The sequence below is a fragment of the Coenobita brevimanus genome, chromosome 1 (assembly GCF_032717465.1).
Source record: "Coenobita brevimanus isolate Jiangsu-jjx chromosome 1, ASM3271746v2, whole genome shotgun sequence".
Lineage (NCBI taxonomy): Eukaryota > Metazoa > Arthropoda > Malacostraca > Decapoda > Coenobitidae > Coenobita > Coenobita brevimanus.
Window position 1 is genome coordinate 42,597,510 of NC_136954.1, and position 19,923 is coordinate 42,617,432.

The 19,923-nt window shown below is 42.6% G+C and overlaps 1 protein-coding gene across 1 annotated transcript in view; it reads left to right on the plus strand.

Annotated features, from left to right (window-relative positions):
* Positions 1-12,804, plus strand: part of LOC145395278 (glutamate receptor 1-like) — a 397,634-nt gene extending 384,830 nt beyond the window's left edge. The window contains exons 3-4 of the mRNA XM_080268979.1: positions 12,285-12,412; positions 12,799-12,804. Coding sequence (XP_080125105.1) covers positions 12,285-12,412; positions 12,799-12,804 — 134 coding nt within the window. The remainder of the gene's footprint in view (positions 1-12,284; positions 12,413-12,798) is intronic.
* The last annotated feature ends 7,119 nt before the right edge of the window (positions 12,805-19,923 follow it).

Sequence of the window (19,923 nt, forward strand, 5' to 3'; positions counted from 1 at the left end):
CCCTCTTCCTCACCCTTCCTTACATTCCTCCTACTTTGTCTTCCTTCCTTACGTTCCTCTTACTTCCTCTCCTTTACGATTCTTACTTCGTTTCCCCTTCCTTACGTTCCTCTTACTTCCTCTCCTTTACGATTCTTACTTCGTTTCCCGTTCCTTACGTTCCTCTTACTTCCTCTCCCTTCCTTACCTTCTTCTTGTCTTCCTCTCCCTTCCTTATGTATCTCTTACCCTCCTCTTTCTTCTCGTATGCTCTGTCATTAGTTGTCTTTAGTGCTCTTAAATTTTTCCTTCATTGACGACGAATGAACTGTATATTCATCTATATACCTTACGTAGCCTATGTATAAATGTATATATCTGTATGTATGTATGTGTTTTGTATATATCCATCTGTATGAATGTCTGTGCGAAGTTAAGCAACGTTGGGTCTGGTTAGTATTTGGATGGGTGACCGCCTGGGAACAGCAGATGCTGTTGGCATCCCTACGTGTCAAGTGGGGTTGGTGGAGGATTAGTGCCCCTCACTGTAAAACAATTAACTCTAAGCCCTTGGCCACCCCATTTGGGATACATGGCGTCTGGCAATGGATGGATGGATATGTTTAAAAATACACACACACACACACACACACAGGTCAACGCTTGTTTTCTCTTCCAGGTAGTATCATGTGATTCTGTTTACCTGAGTCACAGAAATTAGAGTGTTATAATTTCCCGTTCAATACAAGTCACTATGGCCTGTACACTTGTCAGTTAAAGAAGCTCCCAAACACCTTTTCTAAGCGATTTATTGCGCTTATTACATCCTGATAACCTATTTTGAGTTACATAAATCCCTCCTATATCGTCATATTCTTCTTATTGAAGGGACAGAAGGATATTAACCACCCATATCCAGAAATAAATCGCCGAGGAAGAGGTGACAGGGAACCTCCTTTCCCGGCGGGAATGTGGGTGTCGGTGAAGGCCAGGCAGGGATGGGTAGAATATGGTCAGTAAATATAACATTATGTATACAGGGTCAACTGGAGGCAAGCAACCGCCCCTGCAGAGCCATGCTGTGCTGTGAACCAATGTTCCCGTGCGGTGAACAGCGCCTCGCCACTGCGAGCGGCGAGGAAAAGTGTGGAGGTTTGGTTCTTGGATGGACGTCGCATTTATGTCTCTTCACCCAGCTAATACGGGTACCATTGTATGTTCCACGTCACCTCGTTATATGGTTACCACCTTTAGGCTTGTCACTCAGTGTAGAGTCACTTTGGAAACAAGTAGACAGCACTACATAAAGTGAGTGGATGATGGTCTCCACCATGTACTTTGGTAGTGCGTTGTAGCTTTGGGTTTCGTCGTTTTTTTTCTCTCTAAATAAAAGGCTGATGCAAGCCAATGCTAAAACACCATTTTTCTTTTTCCTCTCTCTTCCTGCCATCCGGCCCTGTTTTGTTTGACCTGTTAAAGATATGGTGCTGACTTTCTTGGCTCATTTTAAGTTTACGGTGTAAGACTGAGCGAAGCCTGCGCCAAACCACACAGCGTTTGCTCAGACTCTCTTCCTGGCAGTCAGCAGTATAACACATGTTTAGTGCAGTGTGCATTTTTTTTTTTTTTTATTACGATGGAGGTACATTACTGAAGCAGGACCATACACAGCTTTTTACTCAGTCTTACCCTGCTTATTAATCAAAGATATATTTCTTATTTTTTGATTTTATACATTATTTTTTCAATGTTTTTGTCTTAACGATATGATCCTTATATTATCGGGAGTTTTAGCTTTCAATATAATCTTTTTACAGACAAATTTGAAGTAAGACCACGCCAGAACAAACAGCTTTTTTCTCCTCGCCTCTCTGACTGTTTTGGTTTCTCAAGGCCGGCGCCGCTGCTCCTCTCTTTCCTTCCAGAATTTCCCCGTGAGTGAGAGCCATCGCCTGCGGTGTTATCGGCAGATATGTCGGGCATCATCCCTGAAAATGCCCACCACTACCGGCCAGCATCGAGAGGCGCTGCGGATTTGCTTTGGATTTTCTCTTGAGGTTCTCTAAAAGTCTGGACCAGGAAAAGATCGTGGTGCTGGCGGAAATGTACGACGATTTTACGGGAGGAAAAAAATTAATCGAGGCATTACGAAAATATGAAGGGGAAAAAAGTCAGTTTGACAGTCGATCGAAATACATACTGCATGTACTTTTAATCTGAAAGCCTAATCCAAGAATAAAATATCTTGGAGTTAAGAGAAATGTATGGGTAAAAGAAAAGGACTATACTGTATAACAGGTGGAAATATCGACGTATTTATATTTTGCAAGTAAACAGAATCGAAACATTTATTTTTTATTTCCTTTTTCTAAAAGTCTTTGCCATGAAGTCGTGGCGTTTTCGGATATATAAGTGGAAGAAGAGGTTGTTTAAGCAAGAATAAATAAATATATAAATATGTTAATAAGCGAGGTATTTTGTCCCTCACAGATCTCTAAAAATTTGGAGAAAGAAAAATCAGCGCTTTAGCAGAGAACTAGTTGAATTTTTCTAAGAAGAAGAATCGACGCATTACAAAAATATGAGGAAACGAACTTGACTTAGCAAGCCAAAGTCATATACCGGTATGTAATATAAGGTCTGGGGTAAAAGTCAGGGTGTTTTCGAGACTGTACGACACACACACACACACACACACACACACACACACTAAAATGCATTGACTCGTGCTTTGCCTCGTTTTTTATATGTTTTGAGGCCTATAATTGCCTGGTTTACATACATATTTACATAGAAACAAGAGCTGTATGCAAATTCTTTCCCCCTCCCCATCACCACCTGGTCTAGCATTCTAACTCCCTCCTGCCCCCTTTCCTAACTTCCCTCCTCCTGACTCCTTCCTCTCACCCTCTTAGCCTCTCCCCATCTGCTTCCCTTACCCTCCTCTTCCCTTAGTTTACCTTACCCCCTCTATTCCCTCTCACATTTAGAAGCCTCTCGTCCCCTCTTCCCCATCCTCGCTGATTTTGACGTCTTCCTCTCCCCCCTCATCCTCTCTTTCACCCTTATTTCCACCCATTCTTGGTCTACCTTCCCCTCATCCACCAAGGCTATCTCCCTCTCCCTTCTTATCTCCCTTTACCCCCTCCCCAATTTAATCTATCCTACCCCCATTCCTGTAGACTGTGTGTGTGTGTGTGTGTGTGTGTGTGTGTGTGTGTGTGTGTGTGTGTGATTTAGCATGTACTTTCCATGTTATGAAAATGCTACTGATAGAAATCTCGTGAAGATCATGCCTCTGATCATCATATAATAAATGCCTAACACGGGGGAACAAGAGAAAATGCCAGACACACAACATCTCGCTATCGTTGGGTGTGTCGGGTAAGCACTGCAGGGGGACACTATTTAAGGTAATTTAGTGCATACAGGCTAAGATGCTGGCTCATTTTTTGGGAATGTAGAGACATTGGGATCCATTTTTAAGGGGCAGGGCATCACATAAGTTTTATATTCTGGCTGCCGATTGGATGGTTTCTTTCACCTCAGTGGAAGACCGTGCCCTTTAGAGTGTTAATCCACACGTACTTATTGATTGATTGATTGTTTGATTGATTGATTGATTGATTGATGGTGGTACTGTGGTGTTTGTGATACTTTGGTAATAGGTGCAGAAGTGGTATGAAAAGAGTGTCAGACTTGAAACAGCAGAGGTGGAAGTAGTAAAGATGAAAATGACCGAGAAGGAGATTGCATGATCATAGTACAGGAGAGGAAAATATACAAGGGTTCAGCAGTATGGAAGAGGGGTAGCAGGTTTAACAGCAGTGGGGAGAGAAGGATTAGAGGGAAAATAGCAGAGATGAAATCAGCAGAGACGAAAACTGGAGGAACATAATGGAGGAGAGTAAAGTAATGCAGGGTTCAGGATTATGAGAGAGGTAACAGGTACAGAAGTGGCAAGAGGAGTGCCCTGGGATGGAAACTGACTGATGCAGGAGGTGGAGTTGTCATTCTTCTCTCTCTTACAGGCCATAGAGAGAGAGAGAGAGAGAGAGAGAGAGAGAGATGTGTATCTCCCCTGCAAGGAAACTGAGTAATACAAGGGGTTTAGCGCTCACTCCTTTCTCCCTAACAAGCCATTAACGTCAAGAGCAGCAGTTGTCGTAAGAACAATGAGCTAGTCCTCGGCCAGACAATGACTAAGTCCTTCTTGGCTAATTGGCTGATGTGTCTCTACCTGAGCTGTACATGTTTCCAGCTCCTGGCCTCTCGTACGGCAAGCAACATTCCTTCAAAATTCGCCAAGGATATAGATCAGTACAAATTATCCTTGGGTACGGAATTGCTGATAAATTAGGGTACCTTATATATTCTATACACGGTAGTCCATACATTGCGCTCCTCTTCAACTCTATCGGGCGTTTTCTCGCGTGTAGCAGGGACGGGTCAGTCAACGCTGTCAGCGTCTTTCCTGCTTCATCTATTGATTTCCAGCTCCTACTGCCACACTCACGCCCACACCAGCATACTCAGCCGTTCCAGCAGCACACGTGGTACCGCCAGATGAGTTTCTGAGGGAAAAAAAAAAAAAAAAAAGCGTTATATACGGGCAGCCCTATAAATGCAAATCAAGTGATACTCCTACGACATTCAGGTAGGATATATTACAATAAGGATTTTCCCTGCACGTACAAATACACTACACCCTCTTGAGTGTGGTATAGCGATTACTTAGCTATTGCTATTTGGTTCACTTGAAAAAAAAATACAGATCATGCAATAACCCTGCGATTGATATATTGCAGTGCAGAGTATCTTGGTCTCCAGTGACAATCTCCCACCTGAATAAAATCGTCTGGCGTTGGGTGAAAGAGAATACCATGAGAATGTTATTGGTGAAAACATTAACACGCTCAGGCTCATGTGACGCACTTTCTGTTGAACATTATCGCCTGACTTCAGCTTGGATAGAATACTTCAGGTGCACCGACCACGAGTGTTAATAATTGATATAGGTCTACTAGTTTACCTAGCTTGTGGAAGCAGAGGTAAGTCCTAAGTTGCTTTATACTGTTGACTGAGATACCACAATTGTCCTGCAGTATTCACGTATGTATATAGGAACACTGATTACCCGCGCATATGACATCTGAAAAAATATGTCCGTTACCAAAGTCTTCGCTTCCAGCTAACGTCAGGCGATTTTATTTACCTGGGAATGAGTCATGGGAGCCTGAGAGTTATAATGCAGATTATCCTTACGTGAAGGAACATAGAAACCTGTGTTGCTCTTCTTCCTCCAGTTATTATGGTTTTTACATAAAGGTATGGAAGTCGCAGGTAATTCAGCGCAAAATTTCCTTTCGCTTTAGATGTATGAGATGGTAATGACTTAAAAAAAAAAAAAAACATTACTACTACACATGGAAATATAGTTAAGCACTTCATTACCATGACGTTGTCGCCATATTGCTCGTGCAGACTGCCAGATGATTTGATTTTAGCATAGAATAAGCACTGTGCACAGAAGTTGAACGCTGCTCCTTCCTTCATGAGTGTTATGATGATCACTAGAAAGTCAGCAACTGGAAGTGCATAAGTAACTCACATGCTGTTAAGTCATTCACGTTAATATGAGAAAAAAGAGGCCAAGCATTACTGTTTCTCTCTCTCTCTTTCTCTCTCACACACACACACACACACACACACACACACACACACACACACACACACACACACACACACACACACAGACGCATTATCTGATCGACCCGCATCTGTTCGTCTTAAGCCTGGCGTCACATATGGTGCTCATTCCTCCTCGTAGGAAAGTCTAGCAGAGAGTTCAGAATCCGGAGAGAGAGAGAGAGAGAGAGAGAGAGAGAGAGAGAAAGTTTGAACTAGCCTTGCTGTCATAGCATTAAGAAACTTATAATCCTTGACAGTATTATTTACGCATTACACAGTAATAAATTCTTCGTTATTGCCAAATATATGCAGTATCATGTTAATATCGGTAGAGTTTGCATTATTAACTCAGGACAAAAGCATACATAGGAAGAGTGTAGTGGAGTGTAGTGCAGGTGCATGTAGTCGAAGTGTATTATTGTGAAGTGTGGTTGTGAGATGTGGCAGTGTCTGGTGTACGTGTTAGTGTATGGTGTGACCGTGTGAAGCGCGGCAGTGTGAGATCTGGTAGTGTGATGTGGTAGTGTGAAGTGTGAGAGGGATTGGACGTCTGTGGCCTGGTTGTGTGAGATATGGCAGTTTGTAATGTGACTGTGTGAGATTTGGTAGTATATGATGTGGCATTGTGAGATGTGGCCGCATGTGGTGTGGCAGTGTAATGTGTAGTTCGAAATACAGTACTATGAAGTGTGGCGGTGTCTGATATGCCGGTATGATGTGTAGAAGCATGAGGTGTGGTAGTGTGAGGTATGTCAGTGTGAGATATAGCAATATGTATAGGCTAAGGTGTAGCAGTGTGAGGTGCTGCAGTATGAAGTGTGTAAGAGTGAGGTATAGTAGTGTGAGATATGGCAATATGTGTGCCAATGTGAGATATGGTAGTATGTTGTGTAGCAGTAAGAGATGTGGTAGTATGAGATGCTAAATTTTGCAGTGTGAGGTGTGGCACTGTGTGATGTGCCAGTCTGGAATGTGGCAGTGTGAAATGTAGCAGTTTGAGATGTATCAATGTGCATTGTGGTAGTGCAAGCTGTTGCCGGTACGAGGTGTGGCAGCTGGGTATGTGGCACTGTAAGATGTTTGTGAAATGTGTTAGTACAGTTATCTTCTAATGCACAGTAACTTTTTTGACACCCTGTTTTATTGCTATTAAGTACATTTCACCTTTCGGCTGAGGACGTCGTTTCCATGTTTTGAAGCTGTTTCCAGACAATTTTTGTTCAACGCAGGAGAGAGCTTGCGAACAGTCTTCTTCTTCTTCTCCTTTCGGCTCTCCCCTTAGGGGTCGCCACAGCGGATCACCCGTCTCCATCTTACTCTGTCTGCATCTTCTTCTCTTACACCTACCACCCGCATGTCCTCCTTCACTACATCCATAAACCTTCTCTTTGGCCTTCCTCTCTTTCTCCTGCCTGGTAACTCCATTTCCAGCATCCTCCTCCCGACATACTCCTCATCCCTCCTCCGCATATGTCCAAACATCTCAGTCTCGCCTCTCTAGCTTTGTCCCAAAACTGACTTACGTGTACTATCCCTCTACTATGTTCATTTCTAATTTTGTCCAACCTCGTCACTCCTAGTGAAAAACGCAACATCTTCAATGCTGCTACCTCCAACTGTGCCTCCTGTCTTTTTGTCAGTGGTACTGTCTCCATTCCGTGCAACATGGCTGGCCTTACGACAGTCTTATAAACTTTCCCTTTCATTTCTGCAGAGACCCTTCTGTCACAGATCACTCCTGTCACCTTTCTCGACCCACTCCATCCCGCCTGCACTCTCTTTTTTACCTCTCTGCCACACTCTCCGTTACTTTGTACAGTTGACCCCAAGTATTTGAATTCATCTACCTTTGCCACCTCTACACCTTGCAGCCTTACGGTTCCCCTGTCATCTGTCTCATTTACACACATGTACTGAGTCTTGCTTCTGCTTACTTTCATTCCCCTTCTCTCCAGTACATATCTTCATCTCTCAAGCTTTGCCTCAGCTTCCTCCCGGCTCTCACTACATATCACAATGTCGTCCGCAAACATCATTGTCAATGGAGGCTCCTGTCTAATATCATCTGTCAATCTGTCCATCACCATTGCAAACAAGAAGGGACTCAAAGTCGATCCTTGAAGCAATCCCACCTCCACCTTGAAACCCTCAGTCATTCCTACTGCACATCTCACTGCTGTTACACTATCGTCGTACATGTCCTTCACCGCCCTCACGTACTTCTCTGCCACTCCTAACTTTCTCATACAGTACCACAGTTCCTCTCTCGGCACCCTATCATAAGCCTTGTCCAAGTCTATAAACACACAATGCAACTCCTTCTGGCATTCTCTGTACTTCTCCATCACCATTCTCAAAGCAAATATGGCGTCTATAGTACTTCTCCCTGGCATGAAACCAAATTGCTCCTCGCAGATCCTTACTTCTCTTCTCAGCCTAGCTTCCACCACTCTTTCCCATATTTTCATTGCATGGCTGATCAGCTTTATACCTCTGTAGTTGCTGCAGCATTGCACATCACCCTTGTTCTTGAAAATCGGAACTAGAATGCTTTTTCTCCACTCCTCCGGCATCCTCTCACCCTCCAGGATTTTGTTAAACAATCTGGTAAACCACATCACAGCCATCGCTCCTAAGCTCCTCCATGCTTCCACTGGTATACCATCTGGGCCCACTGCCTTGCCATCCTTCATCCTTTTCATGGCATTCCTCACTTCCTCTCTGCTGATCTCTTGCACTTCCTGACTCACTACCTCCAACTCTTCCAACTTTCCCTCTCTCATATTTTCTGTATTCATCAACTCTTCGAAATACTCCTTCCACCTTCCTAGTACACTCTCCTCACTTGTCAGTACATTGCCATCTGCATCCTTTATCATTCTAACATGCTGCACATCCCGCCCAGCTCTGTCTTTCTGCCTGGCTAATCGGTACAGGTCTTTTTACCGTTCTGTACTATTCAACTTCTCGTACAGCTTCTGGTATGCATTTTCTTTTGCTTTAGCAACCTCTTTCTTGGCTATGTTCCTCGTCTCCTTATATTCCCGATTGCTTTCTTCGTCTCTGTGTCTATCCATATTCTTCTTTGCCTGCTTCTTCCTATTTATGCTATCCTTTACTTCCTCATTCCACCACCAAGTCTCCTTGTTTTGTCTCCTCTGTCCCGATGTCACCCCAGGTACCTTCTTGGCTTTCTCCGTCACCACTTCCGAGATAACTGCCCATCCATCCTCGTCTTCCCTGCCTCTGAAAGCCTGGCTCACCTCATCCCTAAATTTACTACTGAAGTCTTGCTCCTTCAGCTTCCACCACCTAATCCATGGTTCAGCTCTCACTTTCCTCCTTGTCTTCACTTTCGAACTCATCTTTCCAACCAACACCCTATGCTGTCTTACTACACTCTCCCCTGGCACTACCTTACAGTCACTGAATTCTTTCAAATTGCATCTCCTGCATAGGATATAATCTATCTGCGACCTCCTTCCCCCACTCTTATACGTAATCCTGTGCTCCTCCTTCTTCTTGAAATAAGTGTTTACTACAGCCATGTCCATCCGTTTTGAAAAATCAACAACCATCTGACCCTCAGCGTTCCTCTCCCCGACACCGTACCTGCCTATCACCTCCTCATCCCCACTATTTCCTTCTCCAACATGCCCATTCAAATCCGCTTCCATAACCACTCATTCCTCCCTGGGTATGCTCTGAATCACTTCCTCTACTTCACTCCAAAACTCTTCCTTTTCCTCCAAGTCACACCTCACTTGCGGGGCGTATGCACTGATGACATTAATCAGGACCCCCTCAGTTTCCATCCTCAAACTCATTACTCTATCCGACACTCTCTTCACCTCCAATACACTATCTATATACTTTTCCTTCACTACCACCCCTACACCATTTCTCCTCACATCCACGCCATGGTAAAACAACCTGAACCCTCCTCCAATCATCCTCGCTTTACTTCCCTGCCATTTTGTCTCCTGCACACACAGTATATCCAACTTTCTCCTCTCCATCATATCGGCCAGCTCTCTCCCTTTACCCGTCATCGTGCCCACATTCAATGATCCCACTCTTATCTCCACTCTTCTACTCTCCCTTCTCTCCCGCTTCCTCTGGGACTGTCTTCATCCTCTTCTCCTCCTCTCCTTCCTTTGTCCAACAGTTGCATACTTTCCACCGGCCCCCTGTTGAACAACAGCACCAGTGGCGTCGTTGTTGACCCGGGCCACGACCGATCCGGTATGATGTTTCCTTTTGTGCTCCGCATATTGAGTTGTCTAGGGTTTTTACGCCGGATGCCCTTCCATGACGCAACCCTCCCCATTTATCCGGCCTTGGGACCGGCACTGAGTTGCACGGGCTTGTGCCCCCAGTGGTTGGGTTAAAGAGCTTGCGAACAGTATGGGTTGTAGCTTTCATTTACCACTTCACTGCTAAGGGGACTCTCGTTATAGGAATACAGTAGTTTAGTAAGACAAATGAATAAAATGAAAAAAAAAAAAAAGCGCCATGAGACTAAAGGAGTCAGGTTGTGTTGTGGGTGGTGGATTTTGAACTGGATACCGTCTTGTTAACTGGTCTTTCATGTCAGCCCACCAACATGTCTTAGGGCCTTATCGTGTACCATAGGAGGCTTCGTGGCATCCCTGTCTTTGTGTCTTCTTTCGCAAAGTGCACTTAAGTCATTGTATACTTATATAGTTTCAATATCGACATAATTTACATCAGTAATATAGAAGAGGATACTGAGTCGTAATATGTGGAACAAACTGCTAAGAAAGAGTTTTTACGAAATCTTTGTTGCCGCTTATAGAGTACGACACATAAAGACACCACCACTGATACCAGATTCGAATGTGATATCCATGACAATATTAGAACTCAAGAGACAGTAGGTGTTAGTGCCCAAGTGCCAGAATGATGTGTGAGAGCTGCAGAGAACCAGCACTTTGTTGTTACGTCGGAGGTGAATGACTTAACCTCTGAAACGGGTTACGTAAACTGTGCCTAGTGTCGAGTGGGAAGAATTCCAAATAAACCTAAAATTCTGCAGTGGCCCAGCCCTTGATTGGTGTGTCATAGGTGGATAACTAGATTTTGGAAACGGGCTACCTAACTTATGTCCAGAATCGAATGAACAGAAAAAGATGAAGATGAACTCGAAAAAGTCTAAGGTCAGATAATGAAATAATTCAAATAAGTTTTAAAAATTCTGTCATCTGAAAGATCATGAAATAATACAAACAAGTTTTAAAAATTCTGTCATCTAATATTTCTAGTTTCATGCCGAAAACGACACGTATTTCTAATGTAATTCCCGAAACACGAGTAAAATTCAAACACCATTAGTTTAAAAATATGTATTAAACGTCAGGACACTTTTTCCACTCAAGTTCGGAGAGATTAAATTAGGGAAAACGAAACTCACTGGCCCTTTTTTTCTTCCTTCTTTCGTTTTCAGCCCAGGTTCGATACGCGATACATATGACCTGCCTTATCCGAAATAAGCTTTAATTAAATGTTTATAATTAATATAACCTCTTTACTATGGCGATGAATAAAGTCGTTTAGTAATAACAAAAATAATGGGTGATTTTCGTCGTGATATTTTTTTAAAGGAGATATATATATTTTTATCACAGTACAAACGTACGTGTTCCTGCAGGTAAAACATACAGGTGATACTAAAAACACACCCAGCATGTAACAGACACAGGACAAAAGCGAATAAGTTAGCATGTGAGAGAGAGAGAGAGAGAGAGAGAGAGAGAGAGAGAGAGAGAGAGAGAGAGAGAGAGAGAGATCAGGGAAGAAGTGGGCAGAAGATGGAGAGAGAGAGAGAGAGATCAGGGAAGAAGTGGGCAGAAGATGGAGAGAGAGAGAGAGAGAGAGAGAGAGAATCTATGACCTGAATATGGTGAGTGTAAGTTACTGTTTACTTAACAAAGTAAATAGAGGATTATTCATAAGTGGCCGTGGATATCCCGTAACACCTCTTCCTTAGCGAGTTTTTCAACACGTTATCCCTCAGAATCCCCATGTATGCTACAGGTCCAAGCTATATCGATATTAATACGATATAAGTAAGGAATCTTACAAGGGAATCTTAGGGAGTGAGATGGAAAATAAATCGAAAAGACTAGGGGCTAAGACACCTCTTATGTAACCTGGAAAAAGCAAGGCCCAGAGAGGTAATGATAAGTTTAGGTGAGGAGGGTACATGGGAGATAAGGAGGTGTGTGTGTTGGGTCAGTACTCTCTTACCTGCCCTGATGAAGATTTGGTTTCGTGTTAGTTACTGGGTTCAGACATCCGCATTATTTTCTAAGTTGGCTTCTGACCTCTCTACCGGCTCAAATTTTGACCTATTTTTTCCTATTTTACCTTTTCTTGCTTTCTGGACACATCTTGCACCATCATTGAGTGGGAAAGATGATGATGATGATGGTGATGATGGTGATGATGATAGGGGTGGTGATAGTAAGTGATGATGATGCAGATAGTGATGATGATGGTGGTGAAGGTACTAGTGATGATGATGATGATGATGATGATGATGATGATGATGATTCTCACTTGCTAATCTAGTTCTCCTCTCTCTTCCCCAGTCTGCCGTCAGTTCTCGCGGCCTGTGTGGGCGATGGTCGGGTCGGTCCAGCCTGACAGCTTCGATACGCTCCACTCCTACGCCAACACCTTCCAGATGCCCTTCGTTACGCCCTGGTTCCCGGAAAATGTGAGTACCTGCATTACTTACTTACCTATTATTGAAGTTGTGTGTTTATATTGTGTGCTGGAGGGGGGGGGGTGATCTTAAGATGGGGCTGGGAATGGAAAATGGGGGAAGAGAAGGAAGAGGAGAGATGTAGAGATGGAGAGGATATGAAGCAAGAAAAGATAGAGAAAGAGGGAAGAAAAAAGGGGGGAGAAATGGAGGAAGAGGATAACTGGTAAGAATATGGATGGATGAAGAGAGATGATATAAAGGAGAAGTAGAGGAAGAGGACTACGGTACTCATTACGAGTATTCTCAAGCCAGCACCTTCCAGGTGCCATTCACTACGACTTAATTCCCAGAAGATGTGAGGACCTAAAGATAATATACTGCAGTTTATTTTACAGGTTTAAGAATTATGAAGATGTATTTCGTAATAAATTATGAATGTGATGTGACGACAGTGAAAAATAAAGTTGAGGCAGTATTACCACTTAAGATTTTTTTTTTTTTTTTAGGTGACATATTTGACATATTGCATGGTAAAGGAATAGTGAGACCATATCCACAGCACTTTTCTTTCAGAGTACACTTACACTTATATAACTGCTACACCACGATGGCATTTATATTGCAGTAAAAAGTAATAAAATAATGTAGGGATTGGGTTACATGTGCTTATACCGTCTCGATCTATCTCCTGTGATTTTTTTTTTTTTCACTGTGGCATCTCTACAGTTTACATTTTTGTAAAATGTTTTTTTTTTTTTAATAAGTTGCTTTGAATAAAATAAAAAAGAAAAAGAACGAGGACTTTTAGAAGACCTTCGGTATCCGTTAAGGTAAGCGGGGCCTTGGCTATAGTGAAGTAAAATGGACTTTAACACTTCTGTCCCTGAATTTACGGAAGGTGCGACGAATCCGTCTTTCAAGAATCATACCTGCTGGAGACTGAAGGTTCTCTGCAGATGAAAAGATCATTGCTTATGTCAGTTTAGAGACAAACCATTTGAAGAAGGAAAAAAGAACAGGGAGGAACCGGTAGTTTAGTAAATTATGTTTTAGCTACTTCGGTGGTGGTGTTGGGAACAGAAACGCTCAAAGGCATGGGATAGGTTCCTGTAAAGGGTTAAAACAATTTTTGTTTGGGAGTCATACTCGCAAAGGTGTTTGTTCAGGCTGATGGGCGTGTGGACATCATCACTACGAGATGACAGTGATATTGGGGTGAGTACGGGTTAAACTGGAAGGAGGGAGAAATGGTGGAGATGGAGGAGCAAGATGGAAGAACAAGGGTTAGTTAGAGGTGAATATTTCATTAATCATTTTTAGGGAGAGGGGGAAGCTGGATAATGGAGAATGGGAAGAAGAGGCAGGAAGAGAAGAAGGAATAGAAAGGACGAGAGGGCTTAGGAAGAAGGAACAGGAAGAGGCGGAGGCGACGTTATAAAGAAGAAGAATAAGCAGTAATGATTATGATTCTACGATGAACAAGAAGGTGATAGTCTAATCGTTATAATCTGATCTGTATCTCCTGATAGCTTGGAAATTCTGCACTATTTATATACTTACCAATTTATATATATATATATATATATATATATATATATATATATATATATATATATATATATATAATGAACGAGGAATGGAGATTGGGAAAGAGAAAGGTGAGAAGGAAAAGTGGAGAAGAAGGAGGGGAGGAGGAGGAAGAATTAAAGATATATGAGGAGAAAAAGATGGAGTGGAAAGAGGATGAGGGGGAATGAGGAATGAGATGGAGGAAGAGGGAAATGAGGGGCATCGGTTTTGTGAAAATCAGATGCCAACCGTTGACACCATCAACTACACCTGGTCACCGGCATATTAATCAGTGAGCATAAATACACCTGAGGACTGAGCAGGTAAATTTGTAGTAGAAAAGTATTTGTGGCATTTATGGATATGAACAAAATGTACAAAAGTATGAGCAGATTGGGATTAAGGAAATTTTTGCATATGTATGGTGTGCATGAAAAGCTGATGAATGCTGTTAAGAGTTGTGATGACACTGAGGCTTGTGAAAAGGTAAGCGGGTGTCCAAGTGGCGTAATATCAGTATTGGTGTAAGATAGGATTGTGTTATGATCTCTTGGTTGTTAAAAATATCTATGGATGAGGTTAGGAGAGAAAAAACTCGAGTTCTGAAGGGAAGGATGTTGATAGTAATGAATGGTGAAGGAGGGAGTGCCCAGTGTCTAATGTATGTAGATGCTGCTGTCGTATTTGCTAATGGGAAATAAAAGTTTTCTAGATCGGTGCAGAGTATGTGGATGTCTTTGAGCGCCTTGTTTCCGTTCTGATCTTTCTATATATTCTGTTCCGGACGACTACTGATCTTCTTCAACAACTATTAACATTTGTGTTCCTTAAGCAAGATAAAATGTTTTTTCTCCTCCCCAGCCTTTTTCCCCTCTCCCTCACTGCTACTTTCCCCTTTTATCTCCCCCAAATTTTCTCATTCCCACTCCTAACTCCTCCCTAACCCTCTCTCATCCCCATGTCACGTTCTCTCTCCCCCAATATCTCATTTGCCTCTCCTCCACTCCCTCCCCTACCCCCTCTCACCCCTACCCTTCCTTCCCCCTCCCCACACGACCCGCGCAATATCTCTGGCTGAAAATGAGACACCATCAAAAATGAAATTAAGGGAGCCGCTCCAGGGTGGCCAAAAATGACTGTAATGAATCTGCCTGGTTGGGTTATTGTCTTCCTAAAACCACTTTGTCACCCGGGGTTCCCTTGTTTGCCGCCGCGGGTACAGGCTCTCGAAAAAATGGGGGATAAATAGATAGATAGACAGACAGATATAAAGGTGGATATCACATACCGTAGATCCAGCGGAGAATCAATGAAACCTATGTAGACCCGAAATACACAGAGCGACAGAGAACTGAGCGTGGAAAAATAGACATGGAAATTAAAAATATACTTGTAACAGCAAACACTCTTATAGACTGAACCGATTGTCAATCAGACAGGAAGAATTAGTGCGAATTTGGTACAGGATGACAATGACTATAGTAATGGTAATTGCGATAGCTGTAGCGATAGTGATGATGATGATAATAATGGTGATGATGAGCATGATCATAATGATATAAACCAAGGTAGTTGTGATCAGATGACCCTCGACAAAAGAATTAGTAGACAGAGAGACTGACATAAGTAATGTAGTGGGAGGTTGATTTCAGGTGAAGTATACAGTATATAACAGGAAGGAGCACTCCCTGCAACCTCCGCGCCCAGCAAGTGGTCGAGTATTTATCTTTGCCCTGTATCGACAGATTAACTCGAATTACTTTATTTTTGCCTAACCTTTAACCATTCAGCCAATTTTGAGTCAGATCAGATTAGATATTTTTTAGTTTACATTGCCCAGTGAAATTGACTTTGACCTTTCCCTGTGACCTTGACTTTTGACATTGTTATCAGAATGGAATCTCGTGATCTTTATTGTAACCAGAAACCTGTCCACAAAGTTCATTCTGCATCGGATGAACCTGTATTTTTATGCAAGAAAGAAGGAATCAAAGGCCAGAAACTCACAAGATTGTTCCTTCCAAGAAAAAAACAAAAATAAAAAGCCAAATTCAAGATCCGTTCATTTCCAGGTGCCTGGACACACTGCGTTAAAAAGACTGAAGATCATAGGCAGTAGGAAATACAGACAGAGGAAGACAATACCAGAGTTGACCCGTTGCATAAATGAAGGACTGGGAGTAACGGTTAACTCTTGCATTAGAGAGTTGGACAGAAAAGTGATGAGAGTTTGCTGCTAGACAGGTGCTGCGCGCCCGCCGTAACGGTGGAGTGATGCAAGCAGACAGTTCAGAGGAGCAGCGACCACTGAAGCAGCGATAGAAAAGAGATAAAGATGCAACAGTGCGGCGAAGACAGAGGCTGAAGAGAGCCAGTAAGATGAGGAGAGTTAATGAGACGAAAAGCCTTTGACTCCACCTTGCTGAGGAGAGCTGTATGTGTATAGCCTCCCCACAGATGAGAGTTGAAGGGATGAGAGTTTTCTGCTAGACGGGTGCTGCACGCCCGCCGTAGTGGTGGAGGGATACATGCAGACGGTTCAGAGAAGCAGTGACCATTGAAGTAGCGATAGAAAAGAGATAAAGATGCAACAGTGCGGCGAAAAGACAGAGGTTGAAGGGGGCCAGGAAGATGGGCGTTAATGAGGCGAAAAGCCTTTGACTCCACCTTTTTGGAAAGAGCTGTATGTGGAGAGCCTCCCCACACATGAAAGTTGTACTCTATACAGGGGCGAATAAAACCCGAGTATAAAGTCAACAACTGTGTAGGGGTAAACCTATTTAGTCGACCATGCAATGTGACTTTGACCTTTGAACTGTTGTCCTCAAAAACAGTATGTTTACTTGACTGATCTTCAACACTTCAACAAGTTTTATCCAAATTAGATCAATGTTAACTTGTTTTGTTAACACGTACTGACGCGGGTTGAACTTTGACCTTGCCTTGGAATCTTAACCTATGATTGATTGTTTTCAAATTCTAATCACTTCATTATTGCCTTTTTCTCAACCCCCCCCCCCCTGTTTGATATATATAGGATGAAAACTGTTTAAGTTAATTTTGCTGGGTCATTGTTTGACTAAGTCCTGCGATCTTAAAATTTGCCCTGTTGTTCTCAAAAGCAGTACCCGGTATGTTTACTCAGTAGTTGACCCTCAACCCTTCCACCACGTTTGGTTAAAGCCAGTTAAAACTTTGAGTAATTTTATGAAACACACACACACACACACACACACACACACACACACACACACACACACACACACACACACACACACACACACACACACACACACACACACACACACACAAAACGCGAGTGCGGGTGTGATGAAATACAAGAGAGCATTAGTACGACGAACACACAAATTAACTAATAATGAAGAAGCAACAGAGATCATTTTAAGTCCACCAGAACAAGACCAAAGAGAGAGAGAGAGAGAGAGAGAGATTTTACAGCACTCAACTCGCAGTTTCGCCGGATCTAGTAGCGATTATTAAAAGGGAATCGAGAGAAAATGTGCCAAGTCACCCAGAATAAGAGGACGAATGATTGACCGATTTTGGAAACGAGATATATATATATATATATATATATATATATATATATATATATATATATATATATATATATATATATATATATATATATATATTTTCTAACATATCCCTGGACGGTTTTATGATTATGTGTGTGTGTGTGTGTGTGTGTGTGTGTGTGTGTTGTTGTTGTTGTTGTTTTTGTTTTTGTTATATTCATAGAGTTCTATTCACTTTAGGAGAGACTTTTCGATTTGGAGGGGTTAGACACAATGTTTATTAACTCACGGGATGCTCTCCGCTCTGAATTAAATTAATATAGTTTGCTAGCAGCAGGAAAAGGACGGGGGGGGGGGGGATTCAACTGTGTCCACCTCGTATGTAGGTCTTAAACCCCTGCGTTACTATGGGTCTTTCTTAAGTTCAGTATAAATCGTCTGTAGGTGGCAAAAAGAAACGATATGTCGCCATTGATCAAAAGGAGGTGGCCTGTTGACCTGTTCTCTAGCTTATGGGTTGCTCCTCGTAAATAAACCCTTTGCACAATGCTGGACATGCTGTCATAAGTTTATACATCTCCTTCCAGCTATACTCATGAACCATTGGTCATTTTCAGTTTATTATTAGTATTTCCTGCCGATTTTATTCAAGTTAGGAGAGGCTTCTCGAACTGGAGGGGGTTAGATGTTACCTGCATTAACCTGTTCATTACGAGGACAATTCTGGTTATGTTCCTGCTTCTTCCAGACGATTCTATTCGGGTTAAGAGAGTCTTTTTGAACTGGCGGGGATGGCTATGGCTTTCATTTGCCGCTACACAAGACGTCTCTCTCAAATTGGAAAAATCGTCTGGTAGTGCAAAAATTTAATATAAAAAAGTTCCAAGGTTGAAGGGGTTGTGCTGACCTTTCTGCCTCCTCCAGTTCTTCCATCACCTCCTTCTCCCCATTCTCTCTCCTCCCTCTTGCCTTTTTCTCCTCTTTTTCTTCATCCCCTTTCTTTCTCTTTCTCTCTTCTCTCGGTCTCCTTTCTTGAACATTCTCTCTTCTACTCTCATGCACATTTTTCTCTCTTCTTTTTCAGGTTTCTCTTTTAGGACTTATTAGCATGTCTTTTTTTTCCAGTCTGTTATTTTGCAACCCTTTTCTCCACCTTCTGTTTTAATCCTTTTGTTTGTATTTCATATTTCCTTGGTTTTTGTCTAGATTCATGTGGTTTTAATTTCCCAGTTTCCCTGTTCTTTCTGAACCAGTTTTTTCCAGATTTGTTTGTTATTCTTGTTCTTTAACTTAGTTTATCTTTCTTATCTTTTTCGTGTCCTCGTGTTTATTGCCTGACTCCGCATCCTGTGAGGGATGACCTCAACTAAATGCCACTAAAGGACCTCCAGACATTTCTGTTCTTGCTCAATTTGTAATAACCGCTCTTCCCACCACACCACCACACATTCTCCCTCATAGACCCTCCCTGGCATAGGCGGCTTGATAAAGCCTTCTTCTTTGCTGTCCTTATCTCATTCAGTTATTCTTCTAGGAGCTGCCTAGCATAGGCCAACCGACCTACTGCAGTTATTCTCTCTTCTTATGTTCATAGCAATTTAATCGGCAAATTACGCTTCAGTATTCTGTTGTATATTACTGATGCTAATGTGTCGATATTGATACATTAATGACGTACGAAAAGGTTAACATGACTGATTTAGCACACTACATCTAAGTACACTCTTGTATGGCGCTGGCGAGGACCCTACACGCGGTGGCACTGTTCTCTCTGCGTGGAGCCGCGGCGTGTACCCAGGAGCCAAACTTCCTCAGTATTACTCTATACCTCGCCGTGGGAAGGACCTCCCCTGGTGAGGCGCTGCACACCACATGGAGGAGCCGGATCTCTACACGGTGTATGTACTGTGCTGTACCTGCAGAATGGCCCCACAGAAGCACTTGCCTACCAGACGAACAGGGGTAAAGCAGCAACAGCAACAGCCCTAATTTATGTTATAGATGAAAACTGCGATGATATTAAAGCGAAAAAAGTTTAAGTTGTAATATGCAGAATAAATCACAAAGGAAGAGGTGCAACTAAGCCTCCTACATCACATAGGATACGGCCGCTCATCGCTCCACCTTGCTTTCGGTCACATCCTTCTTCCTACCACCTCACTCTCATCTCCACCAGACACTTTCCCTCTTCATTCGCTCTCCTCTTTACTTCACCTGTTTCTGCTTCTACATTTTAACTTGTTTTTTTTTTTTTTTCGTTATCCTCCCTTCTGTTATTTTTCTTTCCTTCCTCCATCCATCTCCTTATCTCTTCCCTAACTCCTTTCTTTTTCCCTCCACTCTTTTCCTCTTGCTTCTTCTGAATCCACCCGCTTTCTCTGTTTCTCTCCTTTACCCATCCCCAACTTTTCT